The 13,386-nt window shown below is 30.5% G+C and overlaps 2 protein-coding genes across 2 annotated transcripts; both read right to left on the bottom strand.

Moving 5' to 3' along the window:
- Window positions 1–569: 569 nt before the first annotated feature.
- Window positions 570–3,983, bottom strand: LOC131638327 (phosphomannomutase). Its single transcript, XM_058908888.1, has 12 exons — window positions 3,763–3,983; window positions 3,379–3,478; window positions 2,905–2,949; window positions 2,679–2,745; window positions 2,319–2,395; window positions 2,140–2,175; window positions 1,980–2,035; window positions 1,805–1,904; window positions 1,621–1,716; window positions 1,432–1,521; window positions 954–1,005; window positions 570–794 (listed from the first exon to the last, which is right to left on the bottom strand). The coding sequence occupies exons 2-12, from the start codon at window positions 3,445–3,447 to the stop codon at window positions 739–741; spliced, it is 744 nt and encodes a 247-aa protein (XP_058764871.1). The 5' UTR covers window positions 3,448–3,478; window positions 3,763–3,983; the 3' UTR covers window positions 570–738.
- A 5,576-nt stretch (window positions 3,984–9,559) lies between these two features.
- LOC131638309 (photosystem II CP43 reaction center protein-like) lies at window positions 9,560–10,494 on the bottom strand. The gene has a single exon (XM_058908860.1). The coding sequence runs from the start codon at window positions 10,492–10,494 to the stop codon at window positions 9,637–9,639; it is 858 nt and encodes a 285-aa protein (XP_058764843.1). The 3' UTR covers window positions 9,560–9,636.
- Between the last annotated feature and the right edge of the window lie 2,892 nt (window positions 10,495–13,386).

Below are 13,386 nucleotides of genomic sequence, written 5' to 3'. Positions count from 1 at the left end.
TTATTGATATAGTTGCTTTGGATTGTAATGTTACAAAGAGTGTATGTATGTTACAAAGAGAAACATAAGTGTGTGCTCAACCATTTGTTTAGTATGTACTCCTCAGATTTATTTGATACACATTCTTAGCTGTCAAGAAATTCAAAAAAGAAAGTTTTCAAAATAACGATACTGTTATCGTCATCTAACTAAATATGGTTAGATGAAGCTGGTTATTTCAAACTCATGTTTATAGTATGCTAATGAACTCTACCTTGGTATAAACTGCTTTTGAACTCTAAGCTGGTTATTTCAACAAATGTTTGAGTATGTATGAGTGTTTGAAAATTAACAGGATCCAAATCAATCTAGTTATAAAACTGTTGGGGATAATTGTAATGAAGAAGCAATAGATGTTTGTTACCACAGTTCATAAAGGAGTATGTTTAATGACACCATTGCATTGCTTCTGCAAAATACACTTGCAGAGGATGCACAATTTCAAATAACCTAATCAAATAATGTTATATAATATCATTATGGCCAAAATTTGTTTAGAGTAGACCATGCATGTACTTGAGTTTGAGTAATACTCGAATAGTTGAATGATAAGCTTCTTATTTAATATCCAAAATGTAAGCCGCGAAGAAAAATTACAATCAGAATAAATTATATATTTGAATCTTGTGATCCTCTCCTTTGTAAACCATTGTTCCATGTTGTTTTCAGCATTGGTGATGATATGCTGCTGCAAAAATCTTAATTTTCCAGAAACAGAGATTTACACTGCTTTATTGTATCTTCAGGGCTGGTAACTGAAAAAATACATCAACACATAAGGCTCACATGGACAGCAGATTTTAACTTGCATTGATTTGGTTTTTAGTTTATCATAACAAACAAATCCAAATTTCCCCCATGTAATTTAAATTCCCTCATTTCAGCATATAATGAAACAATTTAAAGCAGCATACCTGTGTGCCCGATAGTGCGTTCAGATTCATAGATTTCATGATCATTTCCACCCTGCTCAGTTAAAATGAAAAAGTAGGTAATTAATTATTGTATTTTGTCCTATATCCCTATCCAAATTCCAAACGCTAATGGAAGCTATAGAAATCAAGCAGTGAAACAAAATGGGTAACTTAATTAATTTCAGATAACTTCATTTCATGATCATCCATTGATTGATTTGAGATAACTTAATTAAATTTCCATATACACTCGTGTTGTAACAATTTCAGCTCCAATGCATTTGTTGCAGGGTTTACATGAAAATGGCTGTAATTGTATGTCAAAACAGTGAAAGAACGACAAAAGCACCAAATTTAAGACTATAAAATACCGAAATTTGCTAGCATACAAATGCAGGGAGGTAGAAAATGTAACAAAAGTATTGATTTTGTAGTTGACATCAAATGACAACTGCACAATAAAGACTTATGGACTAACCTTGTAAGTTTTGTCACCAAAAAAGTGGATTTCACTGAAATCATCAAGGTATCTCAAGCAGTATGTTTTATCCCAGCCTTGAGGGAAAACCTGTAGAGTATATATAACGTATAATTAAATTGAGACCTGTTGGCCTATCATTTGACCGATTAATAAAATTACCACATCACTATGAAGATCATCACTTACATCAAAGCTTATCTGTCCTCCAATGGAAAATGTCAAGTTAAGATGAGCAAACTTCTCCCGAAGTATAGAAACCATTTTTGAGCGTATGTTCTGAACCTGAGAACTCACATTGCAAATTTTCAGGATAAAATTATACCCTTAGCATGTGAAAGTTCTTATATAATAAAAACTAAAGTATTATCACCTTGTCATACTTCTCAAACTCATCTCTTTCTTCTTGGCTGCAGTTTCGCCCGATCGGTGACACATTCAGCATCCCACTACGGAACTCTATAAATGTTCCCCTAAAAATATTCTTATAGCTATTAGGATTAAGCACTTTGCGATAAAAATGTAATTAACCACTGAATCTCACTAACCTCTTAATAGGGATATCCAAGTCAGCAATGTAATGAAGTGTAAAATTAATAAATTCCTGCAAAATAACTTCTGCTATTAATAAACAATATTAACAAGTTATTGAATTTTACTATAGAACACAAGTATATTCTCCTTCATTCACATGTCTAAAGGCTTTACCTTGAGATTTTCATCTCCAACGAATGTCTTCAAGCTCTGTAAAAGAGTGAAATTCACAACTCATCATGGTGTATTTCACAAAAAGTTACCAACATAGGAAGTCAATCGAATCTATTGGAAGAAACCCCTGGTCATGATGGCGATTTTATTCAATCAAAGATTGAGTTAGTATGGAGTACCTGAGTTCCAATGAGCTTTCCTTCTTTATGAGCCACAAGACCATTCTCAGAAAATACATAATCATAGTCATCGTTAACTGCAACAAGCAAATAGGGGCATGCCATTAAAAACTCAAGATACAAGATCATCTAAGACTAGTATGTTTTTTTCATAAATGTAACAATAATCATCAGCTTAGATTAGCGCACATGATTTCATCCAATTTTGGAGATCAAAATGCAATAAACAAGAACAAGAAAAAACTATGAAATTAATTAGTAATGAGAAAAACCTAGATCAATTATCAAAAAGTGGCGTCCTAATTTTCTACATGTTTTAAACAGTGCAGCATCAGAAACCATGGTATACTTATAGCTAACCTGTCTGGCCAAGTTGCTCAGATATCTTTACTAGATCAGAACCCCCAACCACTCCAACTGTTACAATCTGTGTGACCAAACAAAGCAAGATTCAATATCATTAACAGCAACAAAAACAGAGAAATTTAGAACAAGTTTATGCATAATTGGGTGGATGGAGATAGGAAAAAAATTACATCAACAAACAAAATGCAGGTAATGAAAGAAAACATTACGAATCACATACCTTTCGTAGTTGTTGTATGAACTTCAACATCTCTGGAGGAGCCGCCTAGCAATTGAGTAGAAACCAGTAAATAGATGTTATCCAAAGCCAAAGAATCAGAAAAAATAAATCAACATTTTCTAGTTTTGTCCAGCAAGAGGAAGTCACAGCATTCTATGACGAGTAAACTTAGGTAACTTAACAGCAATTGTCAATCATAGATTACAGAAAATAATGTTTTGTTCAAATTCCGCTCGGCTATAGTACTATAGCATTACTATAGCCACTATGTGACAATACTTAATAGTTGATACTAGATATCGTATTGCGGAGGAACAGCAGTGATTACCCTATAACTGTTATGTGACAATACTGTTTAACAGGCAATAGATCTGACAAGAAGTCTGAGCCATATCAAATTGCTGCATTGCTAGATTGATTGAAACAAAACAACTATACTCATGGAATGTGATTATCTGAAGAAGAAAGAAATACCTTCCTAGGAGCTGTAAGAGTCCCATCAACATCAAACAAAGCAATCACACCTGGTTTCAGGGCAGCCATTATAACTTGTTGTTAATCAAGCACCCCAAACCTGCAAAATTTTGAATCTTTTCAATCGACCTTAAGGAAAAACATGTCCATACTTCAAAAGAAACATAATTGTAATCAAGTCCTTGTATTAAATTACACAAGAGATAGACTAGTCAAACTTCAAATAGTTCAACTTCCTGGGCAGTATGAAGAAATGTTATACAAAATCTGGTGACACCCTTTAGCAAATCAATAACACCCAAGTTGTTTTATCATGCAAACTTCATAAAAAGAGATAAAATTGGGGAATTTTCCTGTTGAAGGCAATGGAAATGAAAGAGTTACCTGTGTGAAGAGTGTGGAAATGGGAGAAGCAGGTAGAGGTTGAAGAAAATGGATCTTCAAAGAGGTTTATATAAATTGGATGAGATCTGTGAAACAGTGGAAGAGAAGTTCAAGTGGGGCCCAAAAGTGACTTGTATCGTATCAGATCAGTCAATGTTGGGAAAAGGAAAACTTGAAAGAGCAAACTCATCAACTAAAGTTGTTAACGTTTTGTCCGTTATGTCAACTCTGTTGATAGTTGTACAGAGACATAGAACTCACATGTTCCACTTAATTAAGTCTGTTGATTTAGGTGTGTTTATGATTTGGATTTGTTGATATCCAATTCATACCCAAATAAAAACTACTACAACTGTTTGGTTAAAACCAAATAATAAAACCGGTTAGAGAAAAATGAATCCAGTTTGAGAACCGGTTCAGAAATAAAAAAACCGGTTATTACGTTAGTGAGAAATAACAATAAGCACTAGTGGAGAAATGTTAGGACAAAAAAAGTTCTAAGCATGGGGTCACCACTACCTACATAGTCTGGTGTTGCCGCCGCTGCCGCCACCGTGTGAATCTAGATTTGGAAATCCAAGTGCGATCTACTTCTCCCGAGGTTTACATCTCCCTTCAGTGAACAACCATGAAGAACCTGCCGCTGGGAAATTGGTTGGTTCCGACTGCCACGTCGGAGCGAAATCCACCGGATTGAGTACCGTCACCTTGTAACCTGCCGCTGGGGAATTGTACTGAATTCTGTACTATTTTGGTTTATTCTGAGAATTAGCAATTTCCAAATACATTAGCGTCGGAAATTTTTTTGGCAATAAAACAGATTTTGGACATCAATTTTGTAATCGGTTGTGAAAATTTGGATGATCCAAATCCAATTAAGTGGTTTAACCAAACTATTTGGATATAAATTCGGTTCGTTATTTTTAACGTGGTTTTAAATATGAATATGGGTTTAACCATAAAACTGGTTATTTTGTGGAGTACCTCTCTAGTACTGCCGTTTTCTTTCATGAAGAGGATATTCGGGAAAAAATTGGGATATTCGGAAACTTTTTGATGTAAATAATTTTAAAATATTATACATTATGCTATTTTTCAATTCAAATAATAAATTTTATAAAAAACTTGAAAATTTAAATAAAAATTTATTTAAATACTTTTTCATAAAATTTATCCTAAATATTTTAATTTTTATCATAATATATTTTGAATATCAAAATTTATAAAACTTACTTTTAAAATATATATTTTTTGAAAAAATGTGGATTTGATTATATTTTATTTTTTAATAATGTATATTTATATTATTAAATGTTGAAATTAAACTTTTAATTTATAATACATAAATTAAAATAACTTTTACTATTGTAAATTTTTTTTATAAAAATATAAAAAAAATTCATTTTTTTAAAATCTAAAACAAACTAACTTTAGATATGATCAAATTATATCAATGTGTCAAAGTTTAATTTGACATTAAACCTTAATCGTTAATTTAATTGATCTAACGGTCATATTAAATAAAATAAAATAATAAAAATATATATAATCAATTTTTTTTAAAAAAAAAATGTTATTTATATCACCGTTTGATTAAGTACTATTAATGGTTGTGATTTAGTGTCAAATTAAACTTTCACACCATGGTGTCATTTGATCATATATATATATATATATATATATATATATATATATATATATATATATATATATATATATATATATATATATATATATATATATATATATATATATATATATATATATATATATATATATATATATATATATATATATATATATATATATTTTTTTCAAATGACAAACAAATATATATTATGTGCCAAAGATATATGATGCTAAAAAAATTCATAGTTTTAAAAAAAATCTATAACAAACAAATATATATCAAATAGTAATATAGTTAAAATAATTTTATAACAAAATTGATATAACTATCTCTATAATATTCATATTTACAAAATTTAAAATACAATATTGTTAAAAATAAATAACACTATCAAAACTAGCATATATTAAAGATTTCTTATTTTGACATTTTTGTAAAATATAATTTTCATAGCATTACAAATATTTGGTAAGAAAAATAAAATACATGAATTGAATTTTTGGAATGTTATAGGAATTGAAATTTGAACGAGATTGAAATTTAAATTTACAATAAATAGTTTAAATTGATACTTATTAAAATTTGATTTATACATTTTAATCTTTTTTTCTATGGATTTTTTTTAGATTTTAGAAAAATATTAAAATTTCAAATTATAGTGAATAATTAATATGTAATTTCAAAATTTTTTCTATGATATTTCAAAAAAATTTCTATATAATTTTATATTTTTTTCTATGTAATTTTACTTTATTAAAATATTTTATAATTAATATTTAACAAATACTAAATATAATTATATTTGAGAAAGAAATATTTAATTCTATTCTTAAGAGATTCTTTAATTTTTTTTGACTAAAAAAGATTAAGAGATTCGTTAATTAATTTTGAGATTTGAGAAAAATTATTGTGTGTAACATTTAGTCGCATGTTTATTTTAAGTAAGATATAATCTATATCACAAATTTCATTTAATAGAATTTAAGAGCTATAACTAATTATTTTCATTTATCATTATAACTAAGTATTCTCACTTGAGTCATATATATATATATATATATATATATATATATATATATATATATATATATATATATATATATATATATATATATATATATATATATATATATATATATATATATATATATATTAGAAGTGTAATTCAGCGGAAGCTGGATCTAAATTTTAAGTACTTTAATGGAATTGGGCAGATAAAAGACAGAGCATATATAAGAACTATGTTATATTATTAAAATTGTGTGTCTACAAAAGAAAAGAAATTTCCTTTATATAGGGATACAAAGGCTTACTATTTAAGCCGGTAAGAGCTACCTATGATAGCGGATTACAACAAACAAAGATGAATTATTAATGCCGGGTACACATTGGGCCCCATCGTCACAATAATAATTTACACTAAAATAAACTTTCTTACAAAAAGAAGGAAATATTCTTTCATTATTCCAAGAAAAGATGCTTGCATGGGCCTTTTTCCAAGATAAGATTCTTTCTTATCTTTGCTTTTGTCTTTGGCATCGTTTTTTCTCTTAAGATAAGATTCCTATCTTTTCAAATTATTTATTGTTTTTGAAATGGTAGACAAGTTAAGATTCTCTCTTGTCTTTTCTCTTTGTCTTGAGATTCTTTATCATCTTTTAGCTTTGTCTTTTGCTTTCTGAGCCATAGATTGAATCATTGCATCCCAAAAATCTTCAGCAGTAGGGTCCTCTGCTTGGGCTTCTCCTGCTAAACAATCAAAGTTGTTGGAATCCATTAATCCCATAGAAGAGCTAGTCTTCATAGATGAATTTTCATCTTTTGATGTTTTAGTTGGAAAAGTGGAGAAGACAGAGCATATATAAAAACTTTGTTATATTATTAAAATTGTGTGCTTACAAAAGAAAATCCCTTTATATAGGGATACAAAGGCTTACTATTTAAGCCGGTAAGAGCTACCTATGATAGTCAGTTACAACAAACAAAGATGAATTATTAATGCCGGGTACACATTGGGCCCCATCGTCACAATAATAATTCACAATAAAACAAACTTTCTTACAAAAAGTAGAAAATATTCTTTCACTATTCCAAGAAAAGATGCTTGCATGGGCTAAGAAAAGATGCTTGCATGGGCCTTCTTCCAAGATAAGATTCTTTCTTATCTTTGCTTTTGTCTTTGGCATCGTTTTTTCTCTTAAGATAGGATTCCTATCTTTTCAAATTATTTATTGTTTTTGAAATGGTAGACAAGATAAGATTCTATCTTGTCTTTTCTCTTTGTCTTGAGATTCTTTATTATCTTTTGGCTTTGTCTTTTGCTTTCTGAGCCATAGATTGAATCATTGCATCCCAAAAATCTTCAGCAGTAGGGTCCTCTGCTTGGGCTTCTCCTGCTAAACAATCAAAGTTGTTGGAATCCATTGATCCCATAGAAGAGCTAGTCTTCATAGATGAATTTTCATCTTTTGATGTTTTAGTTGGAAAAATGGAGAATAATTGATTCTTCATATAATCCAAAGTTCTAACCATAATTTCTTCTTCCGTTTCATTTGGATATTTTCTTTGGAGGAAGTTCTTCAAATTTCCCATAGACATTTGTTGGGAGCTTTGCTCTTTGACTTTATTGTTTTGATCTTCAGTTATAGCTGCTTGACTCAGAATAATTTTATTCTGGATTTCTTCAGAACTCATCTTGTTCCACCATTTATAGAAGAAATTTCTTTCTAAAATAGGAATGTTGAATTTATCTTGAGATATGGTGATAGACCATCTCCATATCCAAGGAATATGAAATTTGGCAAAGAACAAAAATGGACATTGTCATGTGATTAAATTATCAGATAAAATATTTATGATAAATGGACTATTATCACACCAAGGATTGTACAAATCAAGTGATTCTTTGGGTAAAATTTCCAAAGACGGACCAAATTTAGTCCACCATTCGTAAAACCAATTTGGTACGGGTCTATTAATCATTTCTGGATTAATAGAGAAAAACCAAGAATGTTTATTCTTAGGATTTTGATAATAAAAAGCTTGAGTAAAAGCTTGGACATAGTCCCAAATCCCAATAATTAAAGTAGATATACTTTCCTTCAGCAATTCTTATTGCTTTTTCACCATTTGGGCTGAAACCCCATTCTCTTGTAACAAGATTTTATTAATATGGCATTTACTGAAGTTTATAAAACTTTCAAGATTATTGTTCTGGTAGTGGTGAGTAATTGTTACTGATTCGGTAACAGTCAAAAGAATTTCTAGGTGAGGCCTAGATTTTCCATGAAGACCTGGATATCCTCTTGATTCGAGGTATCTCGTTTTGATAGAACATCCATCATTTGGATTTATCTTAATATCTTCTTCATCAACATACATGATTTTTTCAGTTACTGGATTTTCAAAATAATCCAGTTGTTCTTGAGATGGGTTATTAACCGCAACTTCCTTGTAGGATGTATTTTTATTAGAGGAGGAAGCAATATCTTCCTTTTTTGATGAAGATGCAGGTAATTGCTGCATTTTTCTCTCTTTGTAAACTGTAGTCTAATCCCCTATTAGAGGAATGTTTGATTCGGGTTGGGGTAACATATTGTTACTCCCTCTTCCACCACAGCCATAACCGCGGCCTCTTCCCCTATATGGGGTCATCATTTTTCCCTGCAAAAATTCACGAGTTAGGTAGTCAGCAAGTGAATTATTTTCACCTTTAATGTGTTGAATATCAAATTCAAACATAGATAATTGAGATTGCCAGCTAGCAAAAATTTGCTTAGCAACAAGATTTTTAACATCTTTTTCAATAATTGATTTAGCTGAGCTGCAATCAATTTTTAATAAGAATTTCTTATTAAGAAGATCATCTTGAAATTTTGAAATACATTTTATAATAGAAAGCATTTCTTTCTTGATATTAAAATATTTAGATTGAGTAGGATTCCATTTTCCAGAAGTAAATCTAACAAAAACTTCTTTTGATGTATCAGGTATAACCTGTTTAAGGATTCCTCCATAACCTAAGTCTGGAGCATCAGTTTCAACAATTTTGAAATACTTAGGATTAGCAAGAGATAAACAAGGCAAACATTTAACCTTATTTTTAATTCTTTGGACTGCCTGAGAATGTTCATTAGTCCAAGGGCCAAGATTTTTTCTAAGCATAGCATCTGATCTGCTCGACTCAACCCAATATGTATACTAAAATCAAAGTGATTCTTACGTCAAGCATTGGATTTCATGTCTCAATTAAGGGGAGTCATGGAAAGAACAGGCTCAAAATCTCTATCAATTCCTTTTTCAAATCCTGCGGCAGCTGCGCGAGCTCTTCCCGCGTGCCATAAATGACCCACGAATAGGAAGAATCCTAGAACAAAATGAGAAGTAGCTAACCAACTTCTAGGAGAGACATAATTGACTGCATTAATCTCTGTAGCTACGCCACCCACGGAATTTAAAGAACCTAAAGGAGCATGAGTCATATATTCCGCGGAACGACGTTCTTGCCAAGGCTGTATGTCTTTTTTCAGTCTACTCAAGTCCAAACCATTAGGACCTCTTAGAGGTTCTAACCAGGGAGCATGCAGATCCCAAAAACGCATAGTTTCTCCTCCAAAAATAACTTCTCCGGTCGGAGAACGCATTAGATATTTACCTAAACCGGTAGGCCCTTGAGCGGAGCCTACATTAGCTCCAAGACGTTGGTCTCTAACTAGAAAAGTAAATGCTTGAGCTTGAGAAGCTTCTGGTCCAGTGGGACCATAAAACTCACTAGGATAAGCAGTATTATTAAACCAGACAAAGCAACAAGCTATAAAACCAAAAACGGCTAAAGCACCTAAACTATAAGATAAGTAAGCTTCTCCAGACCATACTAGTGCACGCCGAGCCCATGCAAAGGGTAATATGGCAATATCTTTAGCAAGATTTTCATAATAATCTGCTATATAATTAAGACTATCAAGAAATCTTTGTAATTGTTTTTTATCTGTAATAATATTGGGGAATTTTGAAGCAAATTCAATACTTCTTTGTATAGGAATTATTGTTCCTTGGTCAATTTCATGACCTAAAAATCTAACTTTTGTTTGAAAAAGTTTCATTTTAGGAGCAGATATAACTAATCCATTATGTTTAATTTATCCTTAAAAAATTTTCAAATGTTTAATATGTTGATCTATAGTTTTAGAAAAAACTAAAACATCATCAACATAAACAATTATAAATTCTATATAAGGATTAAAAATATCATTCATAATATTTTGAAATTCATAAGGGGCATTTTTAAGGCCAAACGGAAGGACATTCATTCATAATGTCCAAAAGGTACAGTAAAGGCTGTTTTATAATTATCAGATTCATTAATCTGAATTTGCCAATAACCAGATTTCATATCAAACTTAGAGAAGATTAAAGCATTGTTTAATCTATCTAAAAGGTCTTTTTTATTAGGAATAGGATACCTAATCCATCTTAACACCTTATTAAGAGACTTGTAATTAATAACAAGTCTAGGGACCCCACGTTCCTTTTCAGCAACATTATTGACATAAAAAGCTATGCAACTCCAAGGAGATTTGGATTTTCTTATTAATTTTTTCTCTAAAAGAGATTCTATCTCTTTTTTGCATAGCTCCAAACACTCATGGTTCATTTGAGCTGGCCTAGCTTTGGTGGGAATCTGACTTTCATTAAAGTCATCAAGATAAGGTAAAGAAATAATATGTTTCTTTCTATCCCAAAAAGCATTTGGTAAATCATTGCACACTTCTTTTCTAAGCTGTTGCTCAATCAATTTGATTTGTTCTTTTATCTCATTTTTATTAAGTTGTTCATTAATATTTAATAAACTAACTCCCTCTTTAAGAAAACCCGATTGTTTTTCTTTATTTAAGAGAATACTTTTAACTTCATTAAGCATTTTAATATGAGGGTCAGTAATAAATTCAAAAGTAACAGTTTTACCATTAATCATGGTAGTGATGCCTTTTTTTTTTTTTTGGAATAAATGGTAGTGATGCCTTTAGTGTCAACATTAATTAAAAGCATGATGCTATTTAAAAAAGGAGTTCCAAGAATAACTCTATGAGTCATGTTTTTAACTAAGATGAAATGGGTAGGTAAACAAATATCTTGATTACAGACATATGTATTAGGTAATTTATAATTAACCGTTAATTTGTCACCACTAGCCTGAACAAGGGTTTGAGTGGTTTTGGTATAATACTTGATAGGAACAATTCCTTCCTGTAGACAATTAAGGTCAGCACCGCTATCAATAAGGGCAACTTCATTTTCTAAAATAAATGTTCTATTAATAACTAAAGTTATTTTAACAAACCATTTTTGAGAAATTACTCTATCAATAAGAGTAAGAAACCTATCATTAGTAGAAGGACTACTAGTAGAAGATATTTCTTCAATTTTGACGTTACCTGTTTCCAGTAAGGAGACTTTCTAAGATAATTTTTTATTATCTTTCTTTATCTGAGTAATTTCAGATTTCAAAAGATTAATTTCTCTATGTACATCAGTAAGGGAATATGGAGTTTCACGAATATTGAATTGTTGAAATCTGGATAAAACCTCACTTAATTGGTAAGGGGCTTTAATGATAATAGTAGATTCTTTTTTAGAATTTTCTTGAATTAAGACTTCAAGCATTTTTCTTTTAAGCTTATTATCAGAGATAGACTCAATAGCCTTTATGGCTTCATCTTGTTCTGTAGTAAGAACATTAAGACCATTCATGTCAACAATAGACTTTCAGTAATCAATTTGATTACATTGACAATTATTATTGTCAGAATTATCAGAGGAATAATCCGATGATGATTCATAGATCATGTCAATATCTTCATTAGAAGAATTAGTCTCTGAGTCAGACTTAATTAAACAAACTCTCTCAAGTTGAGAGCGTAATTGTTCATCCTCAATTTCATTGAGAGCTTTTTTGGTCCAACATTGGTTTTCATAAAGACCAACTTTACTACATTTGTGGCAAAATACATCAAGCATTTTAGCTTTTCTTTTGCCTTTATAATTAAAAGGCTTATCTTTTGGTCTACTTTTATTAAAGTGACTCCTTTTCTTATTCTTTCTATAAGAATTTTTATAAATATCCTTATTATTTTATGAGGTTTATTTCTAAATATTTTTCCTTTCTTCCTTTTATTCTCCGAAGATCTTCCAAGATCAAAGGCAAACTGGTCGCAGAATTCACCCATTTGGTGTTTTTCAGAAAGTTTCTGTTTTTTAAGCTGATTTCTAACCTTAATATCATTACATAAGGTTAATCCTTCATTAACACAAGTGCTAATAATTTGACCATAAGTAAGATCAGGGTAATTAATATTTATCCCATCATTTTTACTTCTTAAAGAATGTCTAACCTTCTCAGAAAATAAATGGGGTAAACCATCAATAAATTTGGCTTTCCAGTGAATAGAATTAGGGGTTTTTAACTGGTAAACTCTAGATAAAAAGGTATCTTTATACCATCTAAAACCTGTAAGAGAAGGACATATAAGATTCTGAAGTAGAGTTTGAATTTTTTCTCCAATAGGGATATTGGTTCCAACAAAATGTTGAATGATAGAGAGACACAGTGTATAAACCGCATCTTCTTCACCTGTGGTGGCAATACCACTTGCTTCGATTCCAGGAGCTTCAGACTTAATTAATTTCTTATGGTGAAGAATATCTATTTTCTGACTTTCAGTGAGATAATGATCCCATCAGCCTCTTAATTAACCAACAAATCCAGTTGATATGAAGGAGGCAATATCGCCGTCGGAATTTCCTTGCTGTTTACAAACAGTTGAATACATAATTATTCTATGTATTGTATCTAGGATTTGCTTGTCATTTAAGCCATCAATATTTCCTTCATAAATGGCTTTTCTAGAATATGAATTTTGGAAGGGTTCAGGTTCCTCAAAAAGTAAATCTTGAGGAGAAGGACGCTCATAATAGTATTTTTCTAAGGGTTTAGA

The sequence above is a fragment of the Vicia villosa genome, unplaced genomic scaffold, assembly GCF_029867415.1.
Source record: "Vicia villosa cultivar HV-30 ecotype Madison, WI unplaced genomic scaffold, Vvil1.0 ctg.002260F_1_1, whole genome shotgun sequence".
NCBI lineage: Eukaryota > Viridiplantae > Streptophyta > Magnoliopsida > Fabales > Fabaceae > Vicia > Vicia villosa.
The sequence above is the reverse complement of the archived record's forward strand: the minus strand, read 5'-3'. Positions and strand labels throughout refer to the sequence as shown.

Bases quoted from the DNA above. Each gene is read 5' to 3' on its own strand.
- LOC131638327 (XM_058908888.1), bottom strand. From the start codon at position 3,447: ATGGCTGCCCTGAAACCAGGTGTGATTGCTTTGTTTGATGTTGATGGG. The intron at 2,950-3,378 runs GTATTTCTTTCT...CTCAATTGCTAG, and splicing joins CTCTTACAGCTCCTAGGAAG to GCGGCTCCTCCAGAGATGTT. The intron at 1,905-1,979 runs GTTAGTGAGATT...GAATATTTTTAG, and splicing joins TTGGATATCCCTATTAAGAG to GGGAACATTTATAGAGTTCC.
- LOC131638309 (XM_058908860.1), bottom strand. From the start codon at position 10,494: ATGAAACTTTTTCAAACAAAAGTTAGATTTTTAGGTCATGAAATTGAC.